This window comes from Dipodomys merriami, unplaced genomic scaffold, assembly GCF_024711535.1.
Source record: "Dipodomys merriami isolate MVZ:Mamm:240054 unplaced genomic scaffold, mDipMer1.0.p SCAF_20, whole genome shotgun sequence".
NCBI classification, from domain to species: Eukaryota; Metazoa; Chordata; class Mammalia; order Rodentia; family Heteromyidae; genus Dipodomys; species Dipodomys merriami.
In genome coordinates this window covers 5,652,479-5,679,758 of record NW_027203382.1, presented here as the reverse complement: position 1 = coordinate 5,679,758, position 27,280 = coordinate 5,652,479, and the positions used below count along the sequence as shown (strand labels likewise).

The 27,280-nt window shown below is 36.6% G+C and overlaps 1 protein-coding gene across 1 annotated transcript; it reads right to left on the bottom strand.

The window, feature by feature from the left end:
* Nucleotides 1–1,804: 1,804 nt before the first annotated feature.
* Nucleotides 1,805–2,507, bottom strand: LOC138832816 (phosphatidylinositol N-acetylglucosaminyltransferase subunit P-like). The gene has a single exon (XM_070030945.1). It carries the CDS (start codon nt 2,372–2,374, stop codon nt 1,973–1,975), a length of 402 nt encoding a protein of 133 aa, XP_069887046.1. The 5' UTR covers nt 2,375–2,507; the 3' UTR covers nt 1,805–1,972.
* Nucleotides 2,508–27,280: the final 24,773 nt, after the last annotated feature.

The window sequence follows — 27,280 nt, the reverse complement described above, 5'->3', positions numbered from 1 at the left end:
GGGAAAATAAAGGAGGAGGTAATAATGCTAGCTATGGAATGTGCTCATTACCCTACTCATGTGACTGTAATCCTTTTGTATAATATTTATACAATAAAAAGTAAAACACACACACACACACACACACACACACACACACACACACACACACACACACACACACATAAAACCAAGAGGCCAAGAACCACATTCAACTAACAGGACCCAGAGAGCGCAACAGACAACTGGCAGTTTAGTTAACTCCTCAGAAACTGAGCTGCGCACTCTTGTTGGCATTTTGGTACCTGATAAGTTTCTGATATATTCACTAGGGAGAGTTTTGACTGCAGATGTTTAGCATGACTCTGTATTTATAGAATCATTTATTACTCCATAGAATAATATTGGGATAAAAACATGGAGAATTGTGTTTTATTTAATAAGTGTCCAAAGTAAAAAATACAAAAATCTCCATTATTTTTAGTAAAAATAAAATTAGGTCATTTAAATAAAATGAAGACAATGATCATCTGAGTAGAATCACTTATGACTGACCATAAAACTTTTAATTTTGCTCTGGTTATTTTGTTGTATGTAAGAAGTAGAGAAAGTGCCACACTGATGTTTTCATAAAATGAATAAACTGTGAAATGTCCGGCTTCTGCCTTAAGGGCTGATGTTCCAAATGGACACCCAGGAAGTATAAAAATATAAGCACTGAACCACACATCTGTTCTTCTAAAACCTGGGTGAGAATTGTTATAATCAGTGATACTTGTCAAAAGTAAACATTTCTAACTCAGTTTCCTAAGATTATGAGTGATAGGCTGGATAAAGACCCCCAATTTTGAATTTTAAATGAGTACCTAGATGATATGACACATCATAGACATAGAGTGCCATTTGAGAATTTCAGATACAAAGACAGTCCTGCTGGAAAGCAGCAGGACTGGGTGGTCCATCAACACACTATTGACATCTCATGCATGCATGGAAGCTTTTGATTAGTTCAGGTACAGGCAAGTGCTTACTATGCTCAGAATTTACAATTAAGGGAAGAGAGGCAATTCTACATATAGAATTCAATGCATATACAGCTAGTTGGTCACAAGCATTTCCAAAGCAGTAAAGAAATTGGGATGCCTCCCAATGAAATTCATAAAGGTACTGATGATGCTAATATGGACCCTTCTCATAACTTTTGTCTGAGTCTAAAAATTAGACATATATGAATGATGAAAATGCCCACCTTTCTAAAATAAAGATCCACGATCACTTATGTGAAATCAGTTCTACCTACATTAATGAAAATCTTCCTCTAGGGTATGAAATAATTCAAGATTAAATTGTATTATAATAGATTTTTCTTCATACCTATGGAAAGAAATCTATCCTTTATCATCCAAGCCAAACTAAAAAGGCTTTTGAAAATCTACAAAGGAGATCTAATAAATGTGAAATATCATGTGAGAATAAAAAATTTTACCTAAGCATTCCTAAAAATAACTGATATTTTATAGGCATTGTCTTTGATAGGAAAGCAAAAGGTGAAAGTATTCAATGAGAGGTTAGTTTAATGTACTTTGTTCATTCATTGTTTAATATTAATGAATGATTTTAGATTAAGTAAATTTGTCTTAATTTGTGGAGCTTCATACAGTATTGATTCAGAGAAATTCTTTCCAGTGTAACAAATTGCTCTCCAGATTTATGGCCTGTTGTGAATTAACTAGTTTTATATCTAATACCCAAATCACATACTAACATGTCTTTCTTTTTTTTTTTTTTTGTAGAGTAATGCAGTCATGCATTTTATTCTGTCCAATAATAACTCATATTTTAAAACATTTCCATTATTATAATAATTGAACTTAATATGAGATCAATTTTCATTTTTCAAAATGAGATATAACTAAGACAGTTAATAGAATCATGACTAAAATATTCCAAAATATGTACACAAAAGCTTGGTTTCAGTGTGCTTACACATGACTCAGGTTTTGGTGTAAAATTCTTTGGCTAAAAGGAAGAACCTTTGGTTTACTTCACTAATAGGAATGTCTCTTAATGCTGGGATGGCCTCTTCTTGGTATTTCTTCTGCTGTTGGTTCTTAGCATAGTTATCTGTGATTGTATGAATGGAGTTGAGTGGAGAGGTACTCATGTTAATTCCAAATAAGAGTAGATAACCAATCACTATCGTTATCAGGAGGTAGACAGGTAATGCCACTGCCCAGTATTTTTGAGGCCAATAGGTTAAGCCTAAGGAGTGCAGCCAAGGTTCAGGAATAAAAGCCCACACAAGATAAAGTATGAAACCAAACTGGGAACTTAGGAAAAGAACAAAGCCATAAATCGCTCTTTCTGGCAATGGCGACGGTGAATTTTCCACCATTTTCCCAGTGGCTTTAGACAGGTTCGAGGCGCAGGGTAGCGAGAAGACCCTCGACCTTGGGCCTTTCCAAGTAAGCCCACCCAGCCCCCCTCCCGGCCCACTCGGCCGCCTTCGCGCTGAGTCTTCTGCGCAAGCGCCGACCGCCCCGGCTCCCCCTCTCTGCGGCGCCCGCTGAGCCGTCCCTCCGGGCCCCCGTGCTCTCGAGCTCCCACCCGGCGAGGGTCTTCGTGCGCCTGCGCCCGGGGTGGGGGGGCGCCGTCGCGCCGAGGCCTTAATATGTCTTTCTTATACTATCTATAAATAATAGTTTCTTAGGTGCTTTCAGAATCAGAGAATAACAACTTTTCCTCCAGTAATTAATAGAGTAAGGAAGATATTTAATGTAAGTTCATTTATATGTTTACACAAATGCAGTGCTTCTAACTTTTTAAGTTTCTACTTTCTTAAATTTGTGTTGGGTTCTATGTGGTAGTTGAGTAGAGATAAATGACTATCTGTACTAAGGATGCAGTGAGAAGGCTGATAAGCTTGGGGTTGCCTTAGATTCACTTTCTTCATGATTCTGTCACACAGTTGTTCTGGGCAGATTGACTAAGACCCTCATTTATAATATGTTAATATAAACACTGGATACATGGTCATGTTGAACTTACCTAAGAAGAATAATTGTATGTTTCTGTAACCATATCTTCATTATTTCTGAGGTAAACTGCTGGGCCAAAGTGGGTCAACATAGAGTCAATATATTGGTAGGAAATATATCTTGTAAAATCTTTAAGTCTAGAGAAATTTGTGTTCATTCATAATGTGATTTTGCTAGTAAAAAACTACAATTTTACTTCACCCACTCACTGCTTTTCTAGTCCATACATTTTCTTCTTATTTTTTTCTTTTCCTTTTTTCTGATTTTGAGTTTTGTTTGTGCTTTTCTATTTCATGCATGGTCATCTAGTTATTCTCATTGCTAGCAATCTGATGCATGTCAGAGAAATCCTTATACAGAGATGTTTAGAAGCTATTTTGATCTATTGTTTCAATGAAGCCATGAAAACAAGTTAATCATTGATTCGGGACAAATGTCTGTTTCATTTACCATTGTACCACAAATATCTAGCTTTGCATCCTCATGCAAAGAACAGGCATTCAATGATTTGTAAAATTACAACACATGTAATTCATTTCTTTTTTGTTACACAACAAAATGGATGACAAGGGTGCTTCCATTCACCATTTTCTCTATTGTTTTCTCAAGTCATTGCAGTCTATATTTTTATTTTTATTTTTTTATTTTTATTTTTTGTGAACACACAGAGGGGTTACAATTACATGGGCAGGTTAATGCGTACATTTCTTATCAAGCATTGCAGCCTCCTCCTTTGTTTACCCTTCAAATCCCTTCCCAGCCGCCCCCCCCATCCCCCACCCAATCCTCCCGGATTTCCCACGCCCATCACCCGTCACACCCCACCAACCTTGTAAAGCTCGTTTTCGACATGACAACTTGTACTTGTCATTGTTGCAACAGGTCCACCTGTATCCTTAAACGACTTGTTTTTCCCCATCTCCTCTACAAGTTATACTGACATCAAATATAGTGAAAGCAGGGGTTATACTGTGGGGGAGGGACATACAAAGCTACAAAGAGATAATCTTATAAATGCGCTAGAAACAAATGCATGAAAGGAAAAAAACATTAAAATACATATCTAAGGGTTCATTTTCCTAACATCACATTATCTGACCTTTTCCGCTTGACTCATACATATATTAGATATTGCAAATAAGGGAAACCATGGGACCTATGTTTCTTTGGGCCTGGCTTACTTCACTTAATATAATTTTTTACAAGTTTTTCCATTTCCTAACAAATGGGGCAGTGTCATTCATTCTGATGGAGGCATAGAATTCCATTGTGTATATATACCACATTTTCTTGATCCATTCATCTACTGAGGGGCATCTGGGTTGGTTCCATAACTTACGTATAGTAAGATGCTGGAGGGGATGTGGACAGAAGGGAACCTTACTTCATTGTTGGTGGGAATGTAAACTTGTTCAAACACTTTGGAAAGTAGTATGGAGGTTCCTCAAAAGACTTCACATAGAGCTCCCCTATGACCCAGCAATCCCACTTTTGGGCATTTACCCAAATGTTTACAAACAAGACCACACTAAAGCTACCAGCACAACTATGTTTATTGCAGCATTATTTACCATAGCTAAAATATGGAACCAGCTCAGATGCCCCTCAGTAGATGAATGGATCAAGAAAATGTGGTATATATAGACTTTGCAGTCTATATTTAAAGCCAGATTGATTAACTCTTAAAAATGTGTGTCCCTTCACAGAAGTTTCTCTTTAAGTCTTTGGCCCACTAATTTATTGGGCAGTTGTTTTTTTGAGGATTTGTTGTTGGGGGATTTAATTTTTTGAGTTCCAAGTATATTTTAGATATGAGACCCTTGTCCATTGTATGGCTAGTGAAGATCTTCTCCCAATCCGTGGGCTTTCTATTGATCTTGCTAGCTATGTCCTTTGCCATGCAGACGCTCTGCAACTTCATGCAATCCCATTTGTCCAACCTTTCTTTGATTTATTGTGTTTCTGGGTCTCTATTAAGAAAATTTTGGCCTACACCAAGGAGACCTAGGGTTTCTCCTATTCCATCCTGTAATGTTTTCAGAGTGTATGCTTTGACTCCGAGGTCTTTCATCCATTTGGAGTTGATTCTGGTGCAGGGTGATATATAAGGATCTAGCTTGAAATGCTCAACCTCCCTAGCCATAAAAGAAATGCAAACCAAAACAACATTGAGATACCACCTCACCCCAGTTAGAATGGCAAAAATCAAGAGCTCTAATAACAACAGATGCTGGAGGGGATGTGTACAGAAGGGAATATTACTTCATTGTTGGTGGGAGTGTAAACTTGTTCACCCACTTTGGAAAGCAATGTGGAGGATCCTCAAAAGACTTCACATAGAGCTCCCCTATGACCCAGCAATCCCACTTTTGGGCATTTACCCAAATGTTTACAAACAAGACCACACTAAAGCTACCAGCACAACTATGTTTATTGCAGCATTATTTACCATAGCTAAGATATGGAACCAACCCATATGCCCCTCAGTAGATGAATGGATCAAGAAAATGTGGTATATATACACAATGGAATTCTATGCCTCCATCAGAAAGAATGACATTGCCCCATTTGTTAGGAAAGGGAAAAACTTGGAAAAAATTATATTAAGTGAAGTAAGCCAGGCCCAAAGAAACATAGGTCCCATGGTTTCCCTTATTTGCAATATCTAATATATGTATGAGTCAAGCGGAAAAGGTCAGATAATGTGATGTTAGGAAAATGAACCCTTAGATATGTATTTAAAAGTTTTTTTTCTTTCATGCATTTGTTTCTAACACATTTATAAGATTATTTCTTTGTTGCTTTGTATGTCCCTCCCCTATGGTATAACCCCTGCTTTCAGTATATTTGATGTTAGTTAATTTGTGGAGGAGAAGGGGAAAAACAAGTCCTTTAAGGATACAGGTGGACCCGTTGCAACAATGAGAAGTACAATTTGTCATGTCGAAAATGAACTTTACAAATTTGGTGGGGGGGAGGGAGCCTTGGAAGGGATGTGAAGGGTAAACAAAGGAGGAGACTGCAATGCTTGATAAGAAATGTACTCATTATCTTGCCCATGTAATTGTAACCCTTCTATACAGTATGTTTACAATAAAATAAATCTGTGCATTAAAAAATGTGTGTCCCTGAGCAAAGTTTGATGTGATTTAACTCATTGTATATCTAAGCCAGCACTCTTACACTTGTTATGTTACTTGCTTGCTATATTATTTATAACCCACTGACATATATTTAATAAGATTATTCAAAATAGAAAAAACCTCTGGCAAATCTATTTGAGTAAAACTAAAGAAAAATTAAAGAGCTCTATCTAGAATGTATTTTATTTTTCTGACATGTTTTTATTGAAATGGTAATATAGATATGTTTAATCTATGATTTTTAAGTTTGGATGTACCAACTGGCTTAAAAATTGCTGTGGTTTCATTGGTCTACTAGAAATCTGGTAAAAAAAACTATAATATATAAACTTACAGTTTGAATACAAGCATGGAGAAACCACTCAGACTCCTTCCAACTACAGGTTGGGAAGCCTTCTCTGTACACTGCTTCTACCTTATCCCTGTCCCTTCTTTCTTTTGTGCTTCCTGTAAATCATCATTTTTTAGAGTTCTTCTTACAGTACTAATTGTTTGTCAATTATCATGTTTCATATTTGTATGTCTTCATTTCCTTGATTCAAAAAGTACTACCTACATATAGTAATGGCTTTTATGAAAACAATTATAGAATCAGGAACTAATAAATCTGAAAAAAGAACAAGCACTTGTACCTTGTAACTCTTACAATTTTTATGTCAAGCTGGCATGGTTGTAATTTCTTTCCAGTTTCTCTAAATCACAAAACTTACTCCTCAATACATCATTAACTTTTATTCTTTGAAATATTTTTTCCCTAAAATTTTATCAAAAAATATAAAAAAATTAAAGTGGCAGTATCATTGAGTGTTTATATTCATAGTTTTCATTAAGATAGGTCCAATACTAAAGCAGAGAAGAAATCTCTTCAATGGTTTCCTCTCTTGGATATCTATTTCTATTTTGGCAAGATGCTTTGGAAGAGGCAAAAAATGCAAACTAGAATAAACATTCCATCAAACTGTGTAGATTTTTTTTGGTCTGTTCTAAGTCTATCTTTATTTGAAGATATGGTTTTAAATCTATAGAGTTGAGTTACTGTTTAGTGCTTTGTTCAAAAAACTAAAATCACTCAAATTGCAGAGCTTCTGCATGGCAAAGGACATAGCTAGCAAGATCAGTAGAAAGTCCACGGATTGGGAGAAGATCTTCATTACCCACACAATAGACCTGGGTCTCATATCTAAAATATACCTGGAACTCAAAAAATTAAATCCTGCAACAACAAATTCTCAAAGAAACAACTGCCCAATAGATAAGTTGGCTAAAGACTTAACGAGAAACTTCTCTCAAGAGGAAAGAAGGATAGCCAATAGACACATGAAGAAATACTCAACCTCCCTAGCCATAAAAGAAATGTAAATCCAACAGCATTGAGACCCCACCTCACCCTAGTTAGAATGGCTATAATCAAGAACTCTCATAACAACAGATGCTGGAGAGGATGTGGACAGAAGGGAACCTTACTGCATTGTTGGTGGGAGTGTAAACGTGTTCAACCACTTTGGAAAGTAGTATGGATGTTCCTCAAGACTCCAAATAGAGCTCCCCTATGACCCAGCAATCACACTTTTGGGCATTTACCTAAATGATCACAAACAAGACCATACTAAAGCTACCAGCACAACTATGTTTATTGCAGCATTATTTACCATAACTAAAATATGGAACCAACCCTGGTGCCCCTCAGTACATGAATTGATCAAGAAAATGTAATCTATATACACAATGGAATTCTATGCCTCCATCAGAAAGAATTACATTGTTCCATTTGTTAGGAAATGGAAAGACTTGGAAAAAATTATATTAAGTGAAGTAAGCCAAGCCCAAAGAAACATAGGTCCTATGGTTTCCCTTATTTGCAATTTTTAGTATATGTCTGAGACAAGCAGAAAAGGTCAGATAAGTTGATGTTAGGAGAAATGAACCCCAAGGTAAGGATTCCAATGTTTTTTCTTCCTTGCGATTGATTTCTTTGTTGCTTTGTATGTCCCTCCCCCACGGTATAACTCCTGCTTTCACTGTATTTGATGTTGGTACAATTTGTTGGAGGGGAAGAGAATAAACAAATTATTTAAGTGGGGATACAGGTGGACCCATTGCAACAATGAGATGTACAAGAAGTTATGTCGAAAAATGAACTTTACAACTTTGGCGGGGGAGGGGTGTGATGGGAAGGGATGGGAAGGGGAAACAAAGGAGGAAGGAACAATGCTTGATAAGACCCTTTACCTTGCCCCTTTAATTGTAACCCCTCTGTAGGGTATTTTCACAATAAAAAACAAATCAAATAACTCCTTCAATTAACCTTTAAATAGGGTGACTAACTTTATCTGCATGATTTTCTTTTGTTCTTTGTTTTTGGTCGGTTGTGAGGCTTGAACTCTGGGATTGGGTTCTGCGCTCTTCAGCTCAAGGCAAGCGCTCTACCGCTAGATCCCAGCACCACTTCCGGTTTTCTGGTAGTTAATTGGAGATTAGAGTCTTTGGGACTTTCCTGCCGGGGCTGGCTTTGAACCATGATTCTCAGATCTCAGCCTCCTGAGTAGCTAGGATTACAGGCATGAACCACTGACGCCAGAATTTCTGCATGATTTTATGCGTTATAAAATGATCATTCAAGAAAATGTGTATCTTCATGTGTTTATTTTGGCGACCAGAGGCCACATGAGTGTAATGATAAAAACGCTGGGAGAAGAACAAGGACAGAGAATGGCCTGAGAGGGGAAGATAAGCCAGAACCCAGAACTGCTTCTGAGTTCAGTTATATGCCACACCACCTGCTCACACCTTTCTGTCTCCTTCTGATTTCTCCCTATTTTCTTTTTCTTTTTTAATTGTCAAAGTGATGTACAGAAGGGTTACAGTTACATAAGTAAGGTAATAATTACATTTCTTGTCAAACTTGTTACCCCTTCCCTTTTTCACTCCTACTTTCCCTCCCTCATTCTCCCCACCCCCAAGTTGTTCAGATTATTTCCAACATATTGTCATGTTATACCATTGTTGCATTGGTTCTTTGTCTCACCATTCTGTTGTTTCCCTTCCCTTTCCTAATTCAAATAAATGTACATACAATACAAGGGTACCAAAATCAAATACAGTGACAACAAGGGATATTCCACAGGGGGAAGAACATGTAAAAGAAACAAAAACCACATAATATATTAAAAGCAACAACAAAGAAAAACCTGTGTCCAAATCTTAGAGTTCATTTTGCTTAGCATCATCTTATATGGTCATATGTACATAACTATTGAGCTATTCCGCTCATCTGCTAAGATTATTCTAGATGCATACAAATTATTGTAAATAAGGGAAACCATGGGACCTATGTTTCTTTGGGCCTGGCTTACTTCACTTAATATAATTTTTTCCAAGTCTTTCCATTTCCTAACAAATGGGTCTGTGTCATTCTTTCTGATGGAGGCATATTATTACCTTGTATGTATATATACCACATTTTCTTGATCAATTCATGTACTGAGGGGCATCAGGGTTGGTTCCATATCTTAGCTATGGTAAATAATGCTTTGATAAACATGGTTGTTCTGGTAGATTTAGTGTGGCCTTGTTTGTGATCATTTGAGTAAATGCCCCAAAGTGGGATTGCTGGGTCATAGGGGAGCTCTATGTGTAGTCTTTTGAGGAATCTCCATACTGCTTTCCAGAGTGGTTGAACAAGTTTACACTGCCTCTAACTGTGCAGTAATGTTCCCTTTTGGCCATGCCCCCTGCAGCATCTGTTGTTATTAAATTTCTTTGGCAATATTGCCAGAGACCATCTTCAGATTTAATGTAATACCAATCATTATCCCAACATCATACTTCAATGAAATAGAAGAAGCAATAAAAAAATTCATATGGAATAATAAAAGACCCCAAATAGCAAAAACAATCCTTAGCAGAAAGAACAGTGCTGAAGGAATATAACAAACTTCAAACCCTATTACAAAGCCATAGTAATCAAAACAGCTTGGTATTCACACAAGAACAGACCTGAGGACCAATGGAATAGAACTAAAGACCCAGAAATGACCTACAGACCTATAATTATGTACTTTAGTGATATGGGAAGACTCATTTATCTCTAAGATACACTAACATTTCAGTTGCATCTATGAAAATAAAAGTTTTATTGCTCTACTAAAACATATTTATTTCTGTTTGCATTAAAAGTCATTGAAAAACTGCGTATAATAGTTTTTCTTCTTAAGCTTTTCTTAAATTCTTCCTTAAAGTTGGTACTCAGCATGTTTCTATTTAAATTATGGCTGGTTATATAAACTTCAATTTTTTAAACTATTTTTCAGTACTGGAGGTTGAACTCAGGACATTCACTTCTCATTGGCTTTTTCTGCTCACAGCTGGCACTCCAGCACTTGATCAATGCCTCTTTTGCCCATTTTTTTCCTGGCTAATTGAGACTCTTTTGGCGTTTCTATCAAGTTGGTTTCAAACTCAAAACCAGAGATCATAGCCTTCTGACTAGGTAGGTAGGATTACAGGCATAAATCACCCAGGCTCAGCTAGGTAGGCATATATTCAATATATGGACACATTTAACTTAAATACAGCTGTCACATAAACTGACAAGCATGGCTATTTACAGTTATTAAATTCCAAGGGAAAGTCTGAGTGGTAATATTTAAGATTATTGTTTTTCAAGATTAAGGTCTTTTCCAAGTGGATTATCAACCACAAGTATATAAAAACATGTCACTTGACATAATTTATAAATCATTTTAAGGAATTACTAGAGGTAAAAATATGTATGTTGATCTCTAATGTACTAAAAGAGGAATCATTTCAGGTCTTTTTTTAAGTTCTGTTGTTAAGAGAAAGGATTTTATCAAAATTTTGCATATAGATCTGGAGACAGTGGTAGAGCAATCAGCTACCATACTTCACCCTGAGTTTGATCTTCAGAAACCAAAAAAAAACTATTTTGTATCAGACACAGATGACAAAAGTGTAAAGGTTCAAGAGTTGAGATTTTGTTATTGTTGTTGGTCATGGAGCTTGGACTTTGGGCCTGGGCACTGTCCCCGAGCTCTTCAGCTCAAGGCTAATGCTCTACCACTTGAGCCACAGCATCACTTGCAGTTTTCTGGTGGTTAATTGGAGATAAGAATTTCAGAGACTTTCCTGCCCCGGGTGGCTTTGAACTGCAATCCTCAAATCTCAGCTTCCTGAGTAGCTAGGATTACAGGTGTGAGCCACCAGCACCAGGCAAGATTTATTTTGAGATTTCTTCTTTCTGCAGTTTATCATAAAATGATTGTTGTCTAAACATGAGCTCTGAAAAAATTGATCAGATTAGCCTAATTTCTATCCTCTTTTTTAATGTAAAACACTAATATGGACAATAATGAATACTGTAGTGAGTAATGCATGTAGTGAGTATAATGCATGTGTAGAATTACCACAAGCTGGAGAGTAAAAGAAGGCAGATGGGAAGTTGATCAATGGGTAATGAGAAATCTAATTTCTAAGCATCCATATTAATCTTTAGAAGTTAATTTGTAGAATCCACTGCAGGAGATTGCATATTGACAGGTCATGTCCTTCTACAATGTTTACATTATATCTGGGATTTTTAATGTGTGTTTTCAGTAACTCAGCTTGAACATTGGATAAGACCAACACATAAGACCAACACTCCCACAAATGCTGTTGTTCATTAACTCAGTGGAAAGCTCAGAATGTCTATGCTTACCATGGCACAGTAATATTTCCCCATGTATCAGCTCACACAGTTCTAGAAAAGGTCAAATAAAATGTATTACAGTGTCTGGGCTACCAGAGATATATAGTATTAAAGGAATAAAGTATAGTTTGTTTTTTTTATTTTAAAATTTTATTTTGTTGTAAAGATGCTGTACAGAGGGGTTGCAGTTACATGAGTAAGGTAATGAGTACATTTCTTGTCCAACCTTGTTACCCACTCCTTTGTTTTTTCCCTACTATCTCTTCCCTCCCCCACCCTTCCCCATTTCTCTCCCCCTCTGAAGTTGTAAAGATCATTTCCAACATACATCTTGTGAGTATCATCGATTGTTGCAATGGGTCATCCTGTGTCCTTGTTTCAGCATTTTTTATTCCCCTTCCCCTCCTCAAATTAGATATATACAAGATGCAAGGTACCAAAATTAGGCTTTTTAAAAAAGTTTTAAACTTTATTTTTAAAATTAGGTTTCTCCTTTGGACCTGGTCAATGCTCACTTATTTCTTCAACATAAGTGAACTTGCTCCTTCTCTTTGCTCTATGGTGTACAATTACATGGGATGAGCTCATTATCCAACTAATGCCTCCCTTTTGTGTTCCTTGAGATGTTTTTTGTTTTTTTTTTAATTTCTATTTTATTTTATTTCAGAACATACTGTACAGAGGGGTTACAATTACATGGGCAGGATAATGCATACATTTCTTGCCAAGTATTGCAGCCTCCTCCTTTGTTTATCCTTCACCTCCCTTCCCAGCCTCCCCACTTCCCCCCACCCAATCATACCCCCCTCCCCCCCCCCCCCACACCGACATTGTAAAGCTGGTTTTCACATGACATTTTGTACTTCTCATTGTTGCAACAGGTCCACCTGAATCCTTAAACGACTTGTTTGTCCCCATCTCCTCCACATGTTATACTGACATCAAATATAGTGAAAGCGGGGGTTACACTCTGGGGGAGGGACACACAAAGCAACAAAGAAATAATCTTATAAATACGTTAGAAACACATGCATGAAAGAAACGAAAACATTAAAATACATATTTAAGGGTTCATTTTCCTAACATCACATTATCTGACCTTTTCCGCTTGACTCATATCTATACTATATATTGCAAATAAGGGAAACCATGGGACCTATGTTTCTTTGGGCCTGGCTTACTTCACTTAATATAATTTTTTCCAAAGCTTTCCATTTCCTAACAAATGGGGAAATGTCATTCTTTCTGACGGAGCATAGAATTCCATTGTGTATATATACCATATTTTCTTGATCCATTCATCTACTGAGGGGCATCTGGTTGGTTCCATATCTTAGCTATGGTAAATAATGCTGCAATAAACATAGTTGTGCTGGTAGCTTTAGTGTGGTCTTGTTTGTAAACATTTGGGTAAATGCCCAAAAGTGGGATTGCTGGATCATAGGGGAGATCTATGTGAAGTCTTTTGAGGAAACTCCATACTGCTTTCCAAAGTGGTTGAACAAGTTTACATTCCCACCAACAATGAAGTAAGGTTCCTTTCTGTCCACATCGCCTCCAGCATCTGTTGTTGTTAGAGTTCTTGATTTTTGCTGATCTAACTGGAGTGAGGTGATATCTCAATGTTGTTTTGATTTGCATTTCTTTTATGGCTAGGGATGTTGAACATTTCTTCATGTGTCTATTGGCCATCCTTCTTTCTTCTTCAGAGAAGCTTCTCTTTAAGTCTTTCGCCCACTTATTTATTGGGCAGTTGTTTCTTTGAGGATTTGTTGTTGGGTGGTTTAATTTTTTTAGTTCCAAGTATATTTTAGATATGAGACCCTTGTCCGTTGTATGGCTAGTAAAGATCTTCTCCCAATTGGTGGGCTTTCTATTGATCTTGCTAGCTATGTCATTTGCCTTGCAGAAGCTCTGCAACCTTATGAAATCCCATTTGTCCAAACTTTCTTTGATTTGTCGTGTTTCAAGTTCTCTATTCAGAAAATTTCGGCCTGAGCCAAGGAGACCTAGGGTTTCTCCTATTCCATCCTGTAATGTTTTCAGAGTGTCTGATTTGAGTTCAAGGTCTTTTATTCATTTGGAGTTGATTCTGGTGCAGGGTGATATATAAGGATCTAGCTTAAGTTTTCTACATGTAGTTAATCAATTTTGCCAGCACCATTTACTGAAGAGGCTGTCTTTCTTCCATTCTATTGTTTTAGATCCCTTATCGAAGGTTAGATGGCTATAGGTCTGTAGGTTCATTTCTGGGTTTTCAATTCTATTCCATTGGTCCTGAGGTCTGTTCTTATGCCAATACCAAGCTGTTTTGATTACTATGGCTTTATAGTAGAGTTTGAAATTTGGAATTGATATTCCTCCAGCAGTGTTCTTTCCGCTGAGGAGCGTTTTTGCTATTCGGGGTCTTTTATTGTTCCATATGAATTTTTGGATTGTCTCTTCTATTTCCTTGACGAATGAGGGTGGAATTTTGATAGGTATCACGTTGAATTTGTAGATAGCCTTGGGAAGTATTGCCATTTTCACGATGTTAATCTTTCCAATCCAGGAGCATGGGAGGTTTTGCCATTTTTTAAGTTCTGTGTTGATTTCCTTTTTCAAGATTTTAAAGTTTTCATCATAGAGGTCCTTCACTTCTTTAGATAATTCCTAGGTATTTTATTTTTTGTGGAGCTATTACCAATGGAGTTGCTTTCCTAATTTCAGCCACACTTTTCTCACTGTTGGCATACAGAAAAGCCATTGATTTTTGGGGGTTAATTTTATAACCTGCTATTTTGCCAAAGTTTTGAATCAGCTTGAGTAATTTGGGAGTGGAGTCTATGGGATTCTTTAAATACAAGATCATGTCATCTGCAAAGAGGGAGAGTTTTATTTCTTCTTTCCCTATTTGGATCCCCTTTATGTCTGCATCTTGTCTTATTGCTGTAGCTAGGCATTCTAATACTAGATTGAAGAGAATTGGAGAGAGTGGGCATCCTTGTCCCGTTCCTGAGTTAAGGGGAAATGGCTTTAGTTTTTCACCATTGAGTATAATGCTGGCTGTAGGTTTGTCATATACAGCCTTTATTGTATTGAGGAATGTTCCATGGATTCCTACTTTTTCCAGAACCTTCATCATAAAGGGGTGTTGGATCTTGTCAAATGCTTTTTCTGCATCTATTGAGATAACCATGTGATTCTTATTCTTGCTCCTGTTGATGTGATGAATAATATTAATTGATTTGCGTATATTGAACCAGCTTTGCATCCCTGAAATGAATCCTGTTTGATCATGGTGTATGATTTTTTGGATGAATTGTTGAAGTCGTTTGGCCAAAATTTTGTTGAGAAGTTTTGCATCAATGTTCATCAAAGAAATGGGTCTCTAGTTCTCTTTCATTGATGAGTCCCTGTCTGGTTTTGGGATGAGGGTTATGATGGCTTCATAGAATGTGTTCGGTAGTGAGCTTTCTCTTTCAATTTCATTGAAGAGTTGGAGGAGTATTGGTGTGAGCTCTGCTTTGAAGGCCTTGTAAAATTCTGCTGTAAAACCATCTGGTCCTGGACTTTTCTTAGCTGGGAGGTCTCTTATTGCGGTTTCTATTTCAATGCTTGATATGGGCTTCTTAAGCTGGTTTAACTCATCTTGGTTTAGTTTTGGCATGTCAATATTTGCTAGTAAAAGGTCCATTTCTGTCAAGTTCTCAAACTTATTAGCATAAAGTTTTGAGAAGTATTCCCGTATAATGTTCTGAATCTTGGTTGTTTCTCTGGTGATGTATCCATTCTCATCTCTGAGTTTATTAATTTGGGTGTGTTCTCTCCTTTTTCTGATAAGGTTTGCTAAGGGTCTGTCAATTTTGTTAAGTTTTTCGAAGAACCAACTCTTTGTTTTGTTGATTCTTTCTATAGTTTTTTTGGATTCTAATTCATTTAATTCTGATTTAATTTTGATTATTTCTTTCCATCTACTGGATTGGGGTTTATCTTGCTGCTCTTTTTCAAGGAGGTTTAGATGTGTCATTAAATTGTTAGTTTCCGATCTCTCCAATTTGTTGATGTAGGAGCTCAGAGCTATAAACTTGCCTCTGAGTACTACCTTTGCTCTGTCCCAGAGGAGCTGGTAATTTGTGTGTTCATTTTTGTTGAATAGCATGAACATTTGAATTTCCTTTCTAATCTCTTCCATGACCCACTCATGATTCAGCAGTGTGTTGTTCAGCCTCCATGTGATACCGGACTTTCTTTGGTGGCTTTTGGTGTTGAGTTCTAATTTTATTCCCTTGTGGTCAGAGAGAATGCAAGGTATAACTTCAATGTTTCTGAATTTAGACAAGTTTGCTTTGTGGCCTAAAATGTGGTCTATTTTAGAAAACGTTCCATGTGCTGCTGAGAAGAACGTGTATTCTGATGCTGCTGGGTGAAATGTTCGGTAAATGTCTGTTAAGTCTAGTTGATCTATGCAGCTGTTTAGATCTGCGGTTTCTCTGTTGAGTTTTTGCCGAGTTGATCTATCTAGTGGGGAGAGTGGTGTGTTAAAATCCCCAACAATTAATGTCTTTGGATCTATATGGGATTTGAGGGAAAGTAGTGTTTCTTTGATAAATTTGGGTGCTCCATTGTTTGGCGAATAGATATTTAGAATTGTAATATCCTCCTGAAGGAGAGATCCTTTAATTAGGATGTAGCGACCTTCTTTATCTCTTCTCACCAATTTTAATTTGAAGTCTATTTTATCTTATACTGGGATTGCAACTCCCGCCTGTTTATGAGGGCTGTTTGCTTGGTAGATTTTGTTCCAGCTTTTAACATTGAAAATGTGTTTGTTTTTACGGGCAAGATGTGACTCCTGCAGGCAGCAGATAGAAGGGTCTTGTTTTTTAATCCAACTAGACAGTCTATGTCGCTTAATTGGAGAGTTAAGTCAGGTAACGTTAAGAGATAGGACTGAGAGGTATTTGGGAGTTCCTGCCATGTTATCCACCTTCTTGGGGCTGCGAAAACTGGGTTCTTCCTAAGGTTCTTGGATTCTCAGTTTGGGTGCAGTTTCTTGGCCTTTGTTGCGTTCTTCTTGGTTTTCTATGTGTAGGACATCTTTAAGAATCTTTTGCAGGGCTGGTTTGGTGGAGATGTATTGTTTCAATTTTTCTTTGCTATGGAAGGTTTTTATTTGGCCTTCAGTTATGAAGGAGAGTTTAGCTGGGTACAGTATTCTTGGTTGATAGTTGTTTGTTTTTAGGGCATGGCATATGTCATTCCATGCTCTTCTTGCTTTGATTGTCTCTGCTGAGAATTCTGAGGTAATTCTAATTGGTTTCCCTTTATAGGTGATTAACCTTTTCTCCTTGACAGCTTTAAGGATCTTTTCCTTGGTCTGGGTTGATCCTGTGTGGATTATAATGTGACAGTGAGATGTCCTATTCTGGTCTGGTCTATTTGGGGTTCTAAAAGCTTCTTGTATCTGAATAGGCCTATCTTTTTGTATGTTTGGGAAGTTCTCTGCTAGGATCCTGTTAAACAAATTTCCTAGACCATTAACTTCTGTTTCTAGGTGCTCCTCTACACCCATTATCCTTAGATTGGGCCTTCTGATGGTGTCTTCCAGGTGTTGGATAGACCTATCATATTTCTTGGACTTGTCTTGGATGGTTGTATCTTCTTTCTCTATGATATCTAGGCTGTCTTCAATCCCTGAGATTCGATCTTCTGCATGGTCTAACCTGCTGTCAAGACTCTCTACTTTGTTTTTTATCTCTTTTCCTTCTAATTGGTCAGCTTTGATGGCTTCAAGTTCTTTGTTGAAGCTCTGTTTTAGGTCTTGTATGAATTTCTTTACTTCCTTAATTTGGTGTTCAGTGTTTGTTCTCAAATCACTTAGTTGATTGGTTATGGTTTCTTTGGACTCCCATTCCTTCTGTTGGGTTCCATTCAGCATTCCCTTTGTGGTCTCCCTGACTTCCTTCAGCTCTTTGTTAATGGATTCCATGAATGCCTTTAGTGATCTTTGTGTATTCTCTACCTGGTCTCTTAATTCGTGAATTACTCTTTGATTAGTTTCCTCCCTTCTGTGGGATTCCTGCAGTTCTCTTTGAGTGTTCTCTGCCTGCTCACCCCATTCGTCCCTTTTTCTTTGAGTATTCTCAAGTTGTTCATGCAAATCCTGTATCAGTTTTTGAGAAGCTTCCTCACGCTTATGATATTCCTGTATAAACTTCTGGGATGCCTCCTCTCTCTCCCTATCATGCTCATACATAGTCCTTTGTACATTGTCAAACTTCTCATTTATCATGTTTGCTATTAGTGTTTGTAGAGTTATTTGGGAACTCTCCTCTGGATTATTCTTTATCTGTTCTAATCCCTGATTATCAAGGTTGGGAATTGAGATACCCGAATTTGCCATTTTTCTTGTGTTTTTCTGGCTTACTCGGCCCATTTGAGATAAAGATTGCACCAGTTTTGTGCTAGAACACTATCTTAAGGCAACCATCAACCAAAGTTTGCATTTGTACAGTCAATAGTCTACAGATACAATCTAGTTCAACAGATACATCTATTCAACATCAAACGACTATATGTTAAAGGACTTCCAACCGCAGAAAAGAATTTGGAAAACCAGAAATTATTAGGATTAGGGAGAGATGTGGGTAAAAAATAGGAATAGATTGGTGTGGGGAGGCACAGGGAGAGTTAACTATGTCCTAATCACAGTGCAGGAAATGGGTTGGGTAGGATGCAAGTAGAGAGAGAGAGAAAAAGAAGAGACGGAAAGGGAAATAAAGAGAGACCAGAAAAAGAATAGAAACGTAAAAATTAATGTTATTATAGAGGTTAAAAGACCGTCTATTTAGAGAGGAATGTGAATATGTTCAGAGAAGGGGAGGGACATAGAGGAGATGTGAAAAGCTTTAAGGATGGGAAAGGGAGAAGAAAAGATCAGAAGTTCAGTAGAGCTAGATAAAAAACAAAAAGATAATTAAGAAAGAAAGAAAAAGAGAAAGAAGACAAGAAAAGAAAGGAAAACTCTCATTCACGTATTCCTAAAATAAAAATTATAAGATGAGAAAAAAAAAGTTACTGGAAAACAATTATTTTTTCAGAAGAGGCAAAAATTAAAGATTAATAAAAGTTTTAGAAGGGAAAACATTTATATATATATATATATATATATATATATATATATATGGTAACAAAAAACAAAAAACAAGCAAAAAAAGAAAAGAAGAAGAAGAAGAAAAAAAAAAAGAAAAAAAAGTCTTTTGATTTTTTTTTGGGGGGGGGGGGGGAAGAGTGGGAAGAATCCTGTATCTCCCTTTTGTCTGCAACCAGTCTCTTGTTGGAGTCTCTGGTCAGCTTGAGGTCCTGTGACTTGATTGGTTTCTTAAGTCGGTTGGTTGGAAGAGGCAGAAAAATTCTCTGCTTTACCCAAGATTTTGAGATCCCCCTCCCAGGTTAGTTTTCTGGGAGGGTGGTCTGCTTTGAGAGTCACAAAAGAGGGGGATGTGGTGATGAGGCTAGGTTCTGGGTAGAGTTGAGGCCTTTCAACAAACAGTAGCTTTTCCCTGGGGCTATTTTGTGATAAAGCTCACAGTGCCCAGCCTGGAGCCATTCTCAGGGTTTCTGTTTTTCAATTGATTGTGGTGGCTGCTAGAGGGAGGGGCAGCCTCTGGCTCTGGTTACCCAGTGAGGCAAGGCACTCCGATGGCTGGCGCCTGAGCTGGGTGACTTTTCCCTGGATGGAGCTGAGTCTGGCAGGTCACTTCGCCGTTAAGTTCTTGTGACCTGCTAAATGACTCATTTTATTCCAAGGCCTGAGCTGGAGCTAGCAGCTCCTCTGAGCTTTGTCGGTATCCAAGATGGAGATCACCGGTGCTGGGGGGGGAGAGGTGGCCTTCCCTCCTCTGCTCCCTGAGGAGTGAGGACGTCGGGCTTGTACTCACGCCGAGTCTTGGATCCTGGGTCGTCTCTGGTCTGCAAACAGCAGGATGAAGATGTTCGCTCCTTGTCGGTTCTTGTTGGTGTTGAGTAGAATCCGCTTGTCTGCTGTGTCTGGCTCCTTCGTCCCCGACTCTCTGTGTCTCAGGTATGACCCCGCGGCGGTGGTCGTCTCCGCGACCCTTCCGCCGCAGCTGCAGCTGCTGGCAGGCGCTCAGATGTGTCCCCTTGTCTTGGCTTCCCCTCTCTTGTCTAACTCTCTATCCTGTGATGGCACACTTGGTGTGATTCTCTGGCTTAGGACTGTTCACTGGAACTCTAAAACTGCTTTCTATGTAAGAGCTTGTTCGGATTCCAGCTTCTCCTCCGCCATCTTCCCGGAACTCCTAAAGTATAGTTTTTGAATGATTATATTGCCAGCCTACATGGTCAAAAATATTAATAGAAATAGAAGCAGTGACCATCAGTCATTGGATTATAACTGATAAAGTTTTAAAGTCCTTATGAAAGAAATAAAGGAAAAAACATAGATGCACAAATAATAGTATTTTTATTTGATGAGAAATTCCATGTTTCCTATTCACTTATATATAAATTCATGGCATAGTTGGTTAAATAGTGAGACTAAAGTTTAGTTTGGAAAATGCCATGTACTTTCTGTTATTTTCAACCTCTTGAATGTCTGAAGAAATTACATAAACTAAGGTAGAATGTGAGTGTGATACAAAAGCAAGTTCCCAGTCGTTTCCAAAAGTTTTGATTCTCCTTTTAATATACTGACTAATGTTATGTTATAGACTTATTTCTTCTTACCACACAAGGCTTACATAGGGAATATGTAAGTTAACTTACAAATTTGAATGTAACTATGTGACTTTCCACCTACTTTCTATACAATTAAAAATAAAGAACAGTTAAAAAATAGAGTAACCTCTCTAGATCTCTGGTCAAGACTAATTGACATAGTCTGTAAACACTTTCATACTGAAATATCATTATTTATTCAAGATATATAGGTCAACATTCTGTCCATTTTTGTATTATCAACATTCTGTCCATTCTGTGAAATAAGATTTTTTAAAAATTTAATGTGACACCAGGTGATATCAAAACTTCACGGAATGTTTTCTTATAACTAGAATGTTTGCTTACAGAAAAAGCGATAAGGGAACATCACTTTGGAAAGACCTTATTTTTTTCCTTAAATGAAGAGAAATTGGACTTCTTTATAATGAATAAGTTCAAATTTATTTTGAACATTCATTTTCATTCTATAATCAAAATGAACTCTCTTGCACTGAGGAAGTTCTCATCATATTCCTCACCAAAGTATTCAGTTGCTTTCTTCTGGGGTTTGCTCCCCTGACAAATTAAAGAGATCCCGCTTTGTGTCTATGTTTTGTTCTTGCTTGCCTTGCTTCCATTCATTTTCAACCACAGTTGTCCGCGCAGCAATCTCAAGTTTCCAATGAACTATCCCCTATGAGACACAGAAACAAAACCAAGGAGCCTTCAAGGGCCTTTGTGTGCTCAGCACAGTCTTCTGGTGGTCTCATTCCATGAGTGATTCATTTGGAAATTCCAGCCTCCTGTGAGATTTCTTTTAACTCTGTTAAAGTTTCTTTTATTCTTTTATGGGCTTTTTTTTTTTTTTTTGCTTGTTTTGTTTATCCCTCTGAACACTCAGTGTGGTTCATTGTATATGTATAATTTGAGGAGAAGAAAAGCTCTTGCTGTCTATTTTGGGTTCTGTTTAATTCTGTTTTCAGCTGTGTCTGGGCTACGTAAAGCACACAGTTTTAATCTCTAAACAGTTTCTGCTTTTTTCTTCAATGTAAATCACTTTATAAAACTAGATTGTAAAACTTGTTATATTGGTTTTCTAGTAGCATTAAGTCAACATAATCAAATAACAAAATATAGTAATACATCATTGCAGCATGCTGTAAAGTTGTTGAAATTATTATTATTATTTTTTGTAGTAATAGAGTTTGAGCTCAAGGTCTCACACTTGCTACGCAGATACTCTACCAAATTCTTTATGGTGTTTCTTTCATTTTTTGCCTCAGGCCAGACTCAGAACACAGTATTTCTTTAAAGCTGGGATGTCAAGTATACACAGTCATACCCAAATTATTGATTAAGATGTCCACTAGAATTTTGCCTGCTCTCTATTTGTAAACTTCTCAATTTCTGCCTATTGAGTAGCAAGGATTCAAGGAATGAGACTCTGTGACATGTTCTCTCAAATTATTTAGTATGTTTTCTATAATTTAGTTTATAAAAGATTCTGATTACTTGTATCAATTTATAATTACTTTTCATTTCCTAAGAAAAATTATTAGTGATTCTAAAATTCATACACTTATTTACTTGGTAATAAAATTTAAAGGAATATAAAATTATTTGACAATTTAAACTATTACTTTAGAAATGTAAGAATAGAATTTAAATATCTTCTATTTGCTTGCAAATGTATAAGAACACAACATCAATATTAAAAAACTAGTAGCTTTTCTATACAATAATAATGAACAAACTGAGAAAATCAGTAGGAAAAACTCCCATTTACAATAACCTTAAATTTAAATAACTAGAAAAAACTTTAACCTAAAAGGTGAAATACCCCTAAAATAAAAATTACAAAACTTTGAAGATATTGAAAAAGTTATTAAAAGGTGAAAAGAAGGCTGATGTTTATGAATCTAGAGTCAATATTGTGAAAATTGTTATATTGCTCAAAGTAATTTATATAGTCAATGCAATTCTCATCAAAATTCCATTGTAATTCTTTACAGAAATATAAAAGAATAAAACTAAAATTTATTTTGGATAAAAGACCTTGAACAGTCAATGAAATCCTGAGCTAAATGCTTAGTAATACTAAGCATGTTATAATATCTGAAATTCTTGTACAGAGTCATTGGAAATAAACCATGGTACTGGCACAAAAACAGACATAGATGACTAGCCCAAAATTGAAAATCCAAAAATAAGCACCCATCTGATTTTTGGACAAAGGTATAAAAAATCTATAATGGAGACAGGAGTCCCTTCTACAACTTTTATTCGGCAAACAAGGTGCTCATACAAAGAAGACTTACATGTAAATCTAGGTATTAAAATGAATAAAGAAAAAAAGAAGAACAGGGATACAAAATATATATTCCCTTCCAGCAGGAGGGAGCGTTATGAAAGCAGGGAGTATTGGACTGAATGGATCAAACTATTACACAAAAATGCACAAAAAATAGACTAAAATCTGTTGATTTTTTTTCTAAGAGTGGGGAGGAGGAGTGATAAATGTGAGTTTTGAACAGGGACCTTGCACGCATGTATGAAACATTATAACAAAACTCTATTGTACAAATAAAATGCCAATAAAAATGAAGGAAAGAGACATTCAGTCTAATAGGTAATATAGGTTATAACATCTAAATAAATTTCCAGGAATGTCAATTAGTTTCTGTATGTCAATATTTCTGTACACATGCTTTGAAAGATGAGTGCTTTTTAATGCATGGTACAATTTGTAAAGAAATATTTTTGTTCCATATTCAAATAATCCTAACATGAATACAAGACTGTGATGTCAAAAATGTGTTTGGATATACAGCTGTAAATATATGTTATACTACGTTTTTGCTTTTATTTTTTATTTTAATTTTATTGCCAAGGTGATGTACAGCAGGCTTACAGTTACATAAGTGAGGTAGTGAGTACATTTCTTGTCTAACTTGTTTTTAATAGTGGAAATTTTATGTAACCCCCTTTATTTGCTAGATAAGCATTTTATCACTTGAGCCACAAACCTCTGCTATTCACTATTTGCTGATTTCTTTCATTCTGGCATGATAATAAATTAACTAGTGTCAATCACAGAGAATATCTAGTCATTTTTCTCCTGCTTACAATTGTCTACTACCTTCTGCTAGGAATCCAGTTTTTGGAAGAAATATCAAAACAATTTCAAGGTACTATTTCTGGTAAAGGATGAAATAAAAGTACAGGATGAGCTAGTGTTTTTGCCACCACAACTATGCAATCATCAGATTAAGCAAGTAAATGAGTCATCATTTTTTTAAAAAAATTATCACAATAATAGTTTTATTCATGGAATTAAAAAATATAATACAACTCTTTTGGATTACATTTGGCAAAGGAAGAACTGTTGTTTTACACCCTGCCACTTGCAACAATGTAAATAGAAACAGGAGACACCACATTAACTGGAATAAGCCAACCCACACCTACTACCAGATTTCACTTATATGTATAAACTAAGAGTCTGAGATCACAGAACGAGTTTAAATGCCCATGGTATTTTAAAACCATTGTGATTTTCTGAAACTCTTACCATCAAGTGAATAAATAATACATCAACTGATTCAGTATTGAAGAACTAATTAACATTTTAAACAAATGTATTCCATAATAAATGCATTATCTTAAGTTGCTTCTAGTGGCTGTATGGGGAATTAATGGAAATATAATTATAATCTTGGATAGAGAACACCTTTAAACTATTAAAATTAAATATTAACTAGAAGTATTGGAAGAGTGAAAAAAGTCCAGAAGCATAATAACCTTTATGCTAGTTTATACTAAATTTTTCTTCTACCTTCAAATTAAAAGTAAAACAAACTTTCCTAGTGAAGACTATGAATGAATGTGTCCCTTTCATTTCTTTATGAAGTTATTTTATATACATTTTTAATTTTAACATTGTCAGGGAATCAATCCTTTAATTATAAAATATTTCTTTAATCTATGGTAATTTTCATTTTTTGTCTCTTTCATTTGATATAATTTTGCTTCTGGATAAAGAACTTTGAAAAGCAATTAATTTTTGTTTTTCTTGCAGTAGATTCCCTTGATTAGCTTTAATCTTAGAATACATTCATGTTATCTTCCTCCTTACATTCTATTTTCATGAGATAAAGATTTGGGGGCTGATATTTAGTTAATCTCCTCTTTAATATCATGGTGCTGCTCCCTCATTGTCAGTGATCTTACAATAAATATCCCATCACTTACATTGTTGAGATCTGTAAGCAGTATATGAATTTTCCTGGTTGCTTTTAGGGATTTCCTTTTTGTTTCTAGACAAAAATAGCTTAAGAGCTTCACAAAGTGCTTCTTAATGTTAATTTCCTAATTTATATACTATTTCAGCTTCAGTCAGATTTTGGAACACACACACACACACACACACACACACACACACACACACACATCTTTTGAAAAGTTTTCTCTGCTAGAAAACTTTTAGCTTTTAGAAATTTTTCCAGAAATTTACTTATTTTTTATTTTAATTTTTATTTTTTGTGAACATACTGTACAGAGGGGTTACAATTACATGGGCAAGATAATGAATACATTTCTAATCAAGCATTGCAGCCTCCTCCTTTGTTTACCCTTTATTTAATCTCAATCTCCACTGAATTTTTTAACTTCTTCAAACTCACCTGACATACTATTGATTTTTTTCAATCTTTTTTTGTTTTAGTTGAATGGAATATTTTCTATAGAGTTAGCTGATTGTCTAGTTTATTATCTCCAACCCTCTACTGAATCCCAAACAGTGATGGATTTAACTTTCTTTGCTGTTGTTGTTGTTAATAGTTCTAAAATTTTAATTTGGTTTATAAGGATTGTCTATATCTTACTAGTTGGCTGAAGATTCTTATGTCTTTCTCAAATAAATACAACTTTTCAAACTCAATTTCTATCGATTGTTTGTTCTTGTATGATTTGATGTACTTTTCATGTCTTTTTCTTCCTTTCCTTTGTTTTTATTTATGTATTCATATTTATTTACTTATTTATTTATTTTTGATGCCTGTACTAAGGAATAAGCTCTGGGCCTTGTGTTCTCTTAGCTTGTTTTCTCAGCGGTGGTACTCTACTACTTGAGCCAAGTGTCCAATCCAATATGGACTAATTAATTGGAAATTAAGTTACATTTAAAGTCCAGGTTTTTCTCCCCTATTGGAGCTGCTTTTGAGCCATGCTCATATCTCAGACTCCTCAGTAGCTAGGTTCACATGTACCAGTCACTGGTACCTGGGTGACCATTTTTTTTTTTGACTCCTTATATGCTAAGAAATGTTATATTATCTGAAGCTTATTCTGAGTGAGTATACTACAAGATTCTGTGTCCTCTAATTTTTCTCATCATACTGATATGTTGTTTTGATATGAATTCAGTCCAGTCAATTGAGATTGTACTCATTATAGGCCACGGATTTGATGTAAATGTTGCTTGAAATCTTTGCAGAGCTATTCAGAGCAGTATCATTGTTGTCCTTATCCCCAGCTAATCTTAAGTTCTTGGCAATGTTTTTAGTGATATTTTTCTGGCGTGCATGTGTGTGTGTGTGTGTGTGTGTGTGTGTGTGTGTGTGTGTGTGTGTGTGTGTGTGTGTGTGTGCCTGTGTGTTGAGCTTGGGATTTGAACTCAGGGCCTGGGATCTGTATTTTTTTTTCAATATCAGTGCTCTACTGCTTGAGCCACAGTTCTATTTTTTTTTGTGTGGTTAACTGGAGATATCAGTCTCAGAGACTTTTCTGCCCCTGTAGGCTTCCATCCACAGTCCTGAGTAACTAGGGTTACAGGCATGAGCTTTGGTGGTGTTTCAGGTTATGATTCAGTTTCCATTATTTAAGGTCCCTTTAGATCAGATTTACCAAGACAAATCTCAGTTCATAAACAACTCTAGGATGGATGTCCCACATTTTTCCTTTTTTAAAAAAAAATTATTTTATTTTATTTGTGAACATACTGTACAGAGGAGTTACAATTACATGGGCAGGATAATGCGTACATTTCTTACCAAGCATTGCAGCCTCCTCCTTTGCTTACCCTTCACATCCCTTCCCAGCCTCCCCCCTCCCCCCCAATCCCAATCCTTCTCCTTCCCCCCTCCCCCCCCCCCTCACCGACGTTGTAAAGCTCCTTTTGGACATGACAACTTGTACTTCTCATTGTTGCAACAGGTCCTTATCCTTAAACAACTGTATCCTTAAACAACTGGTTTTTCCCCATCTCCTCCACAAGTTATACTGACATCAAATAGTGAAAGCAGGAAGCGTTCCGGGAAGATGGAGGAGGAGAAGCTGTAATCTGAACAAGCTCTCGCATAGAAAGCAATTTTAGAGTTCTAGTGAACAGTCCTAAGCCAGAGAATCACACCAAGTGTGCCATCACAGGACAGAGAGTTAGACAAGAGAGGGGAAGCCAAAGAAACACATCAGCTGCTGCTACGGTGGCAGGGTCGCAGCGGCGACCACCGCCGCGGGGTCATACCTGAGACACAGAGAGTCCGGGACGAAGGAGCCAGACGCAGCAGACGAGCGGATTCTACTCAACACCAACAAGAACCGACATGGAGAGGAAATCTTCATCCTGCTATTTGCAGACCAGAGACGACCCAGGATCCAAGACTCGGCGTGAGTACAAGCCCGACATCCTCACTCCCTCTCAGGAAGCAGAG

What these genes read in the sequence shown, in the direction of transcription:
- LOC138832816 (XM_070030945.1), bottom strand. Translation starts at nt 2,374, where the DNA reads ATGGTGGAAAATTCACCGTCGCCATTGCCAGAAAGAGCGATTTATGGC.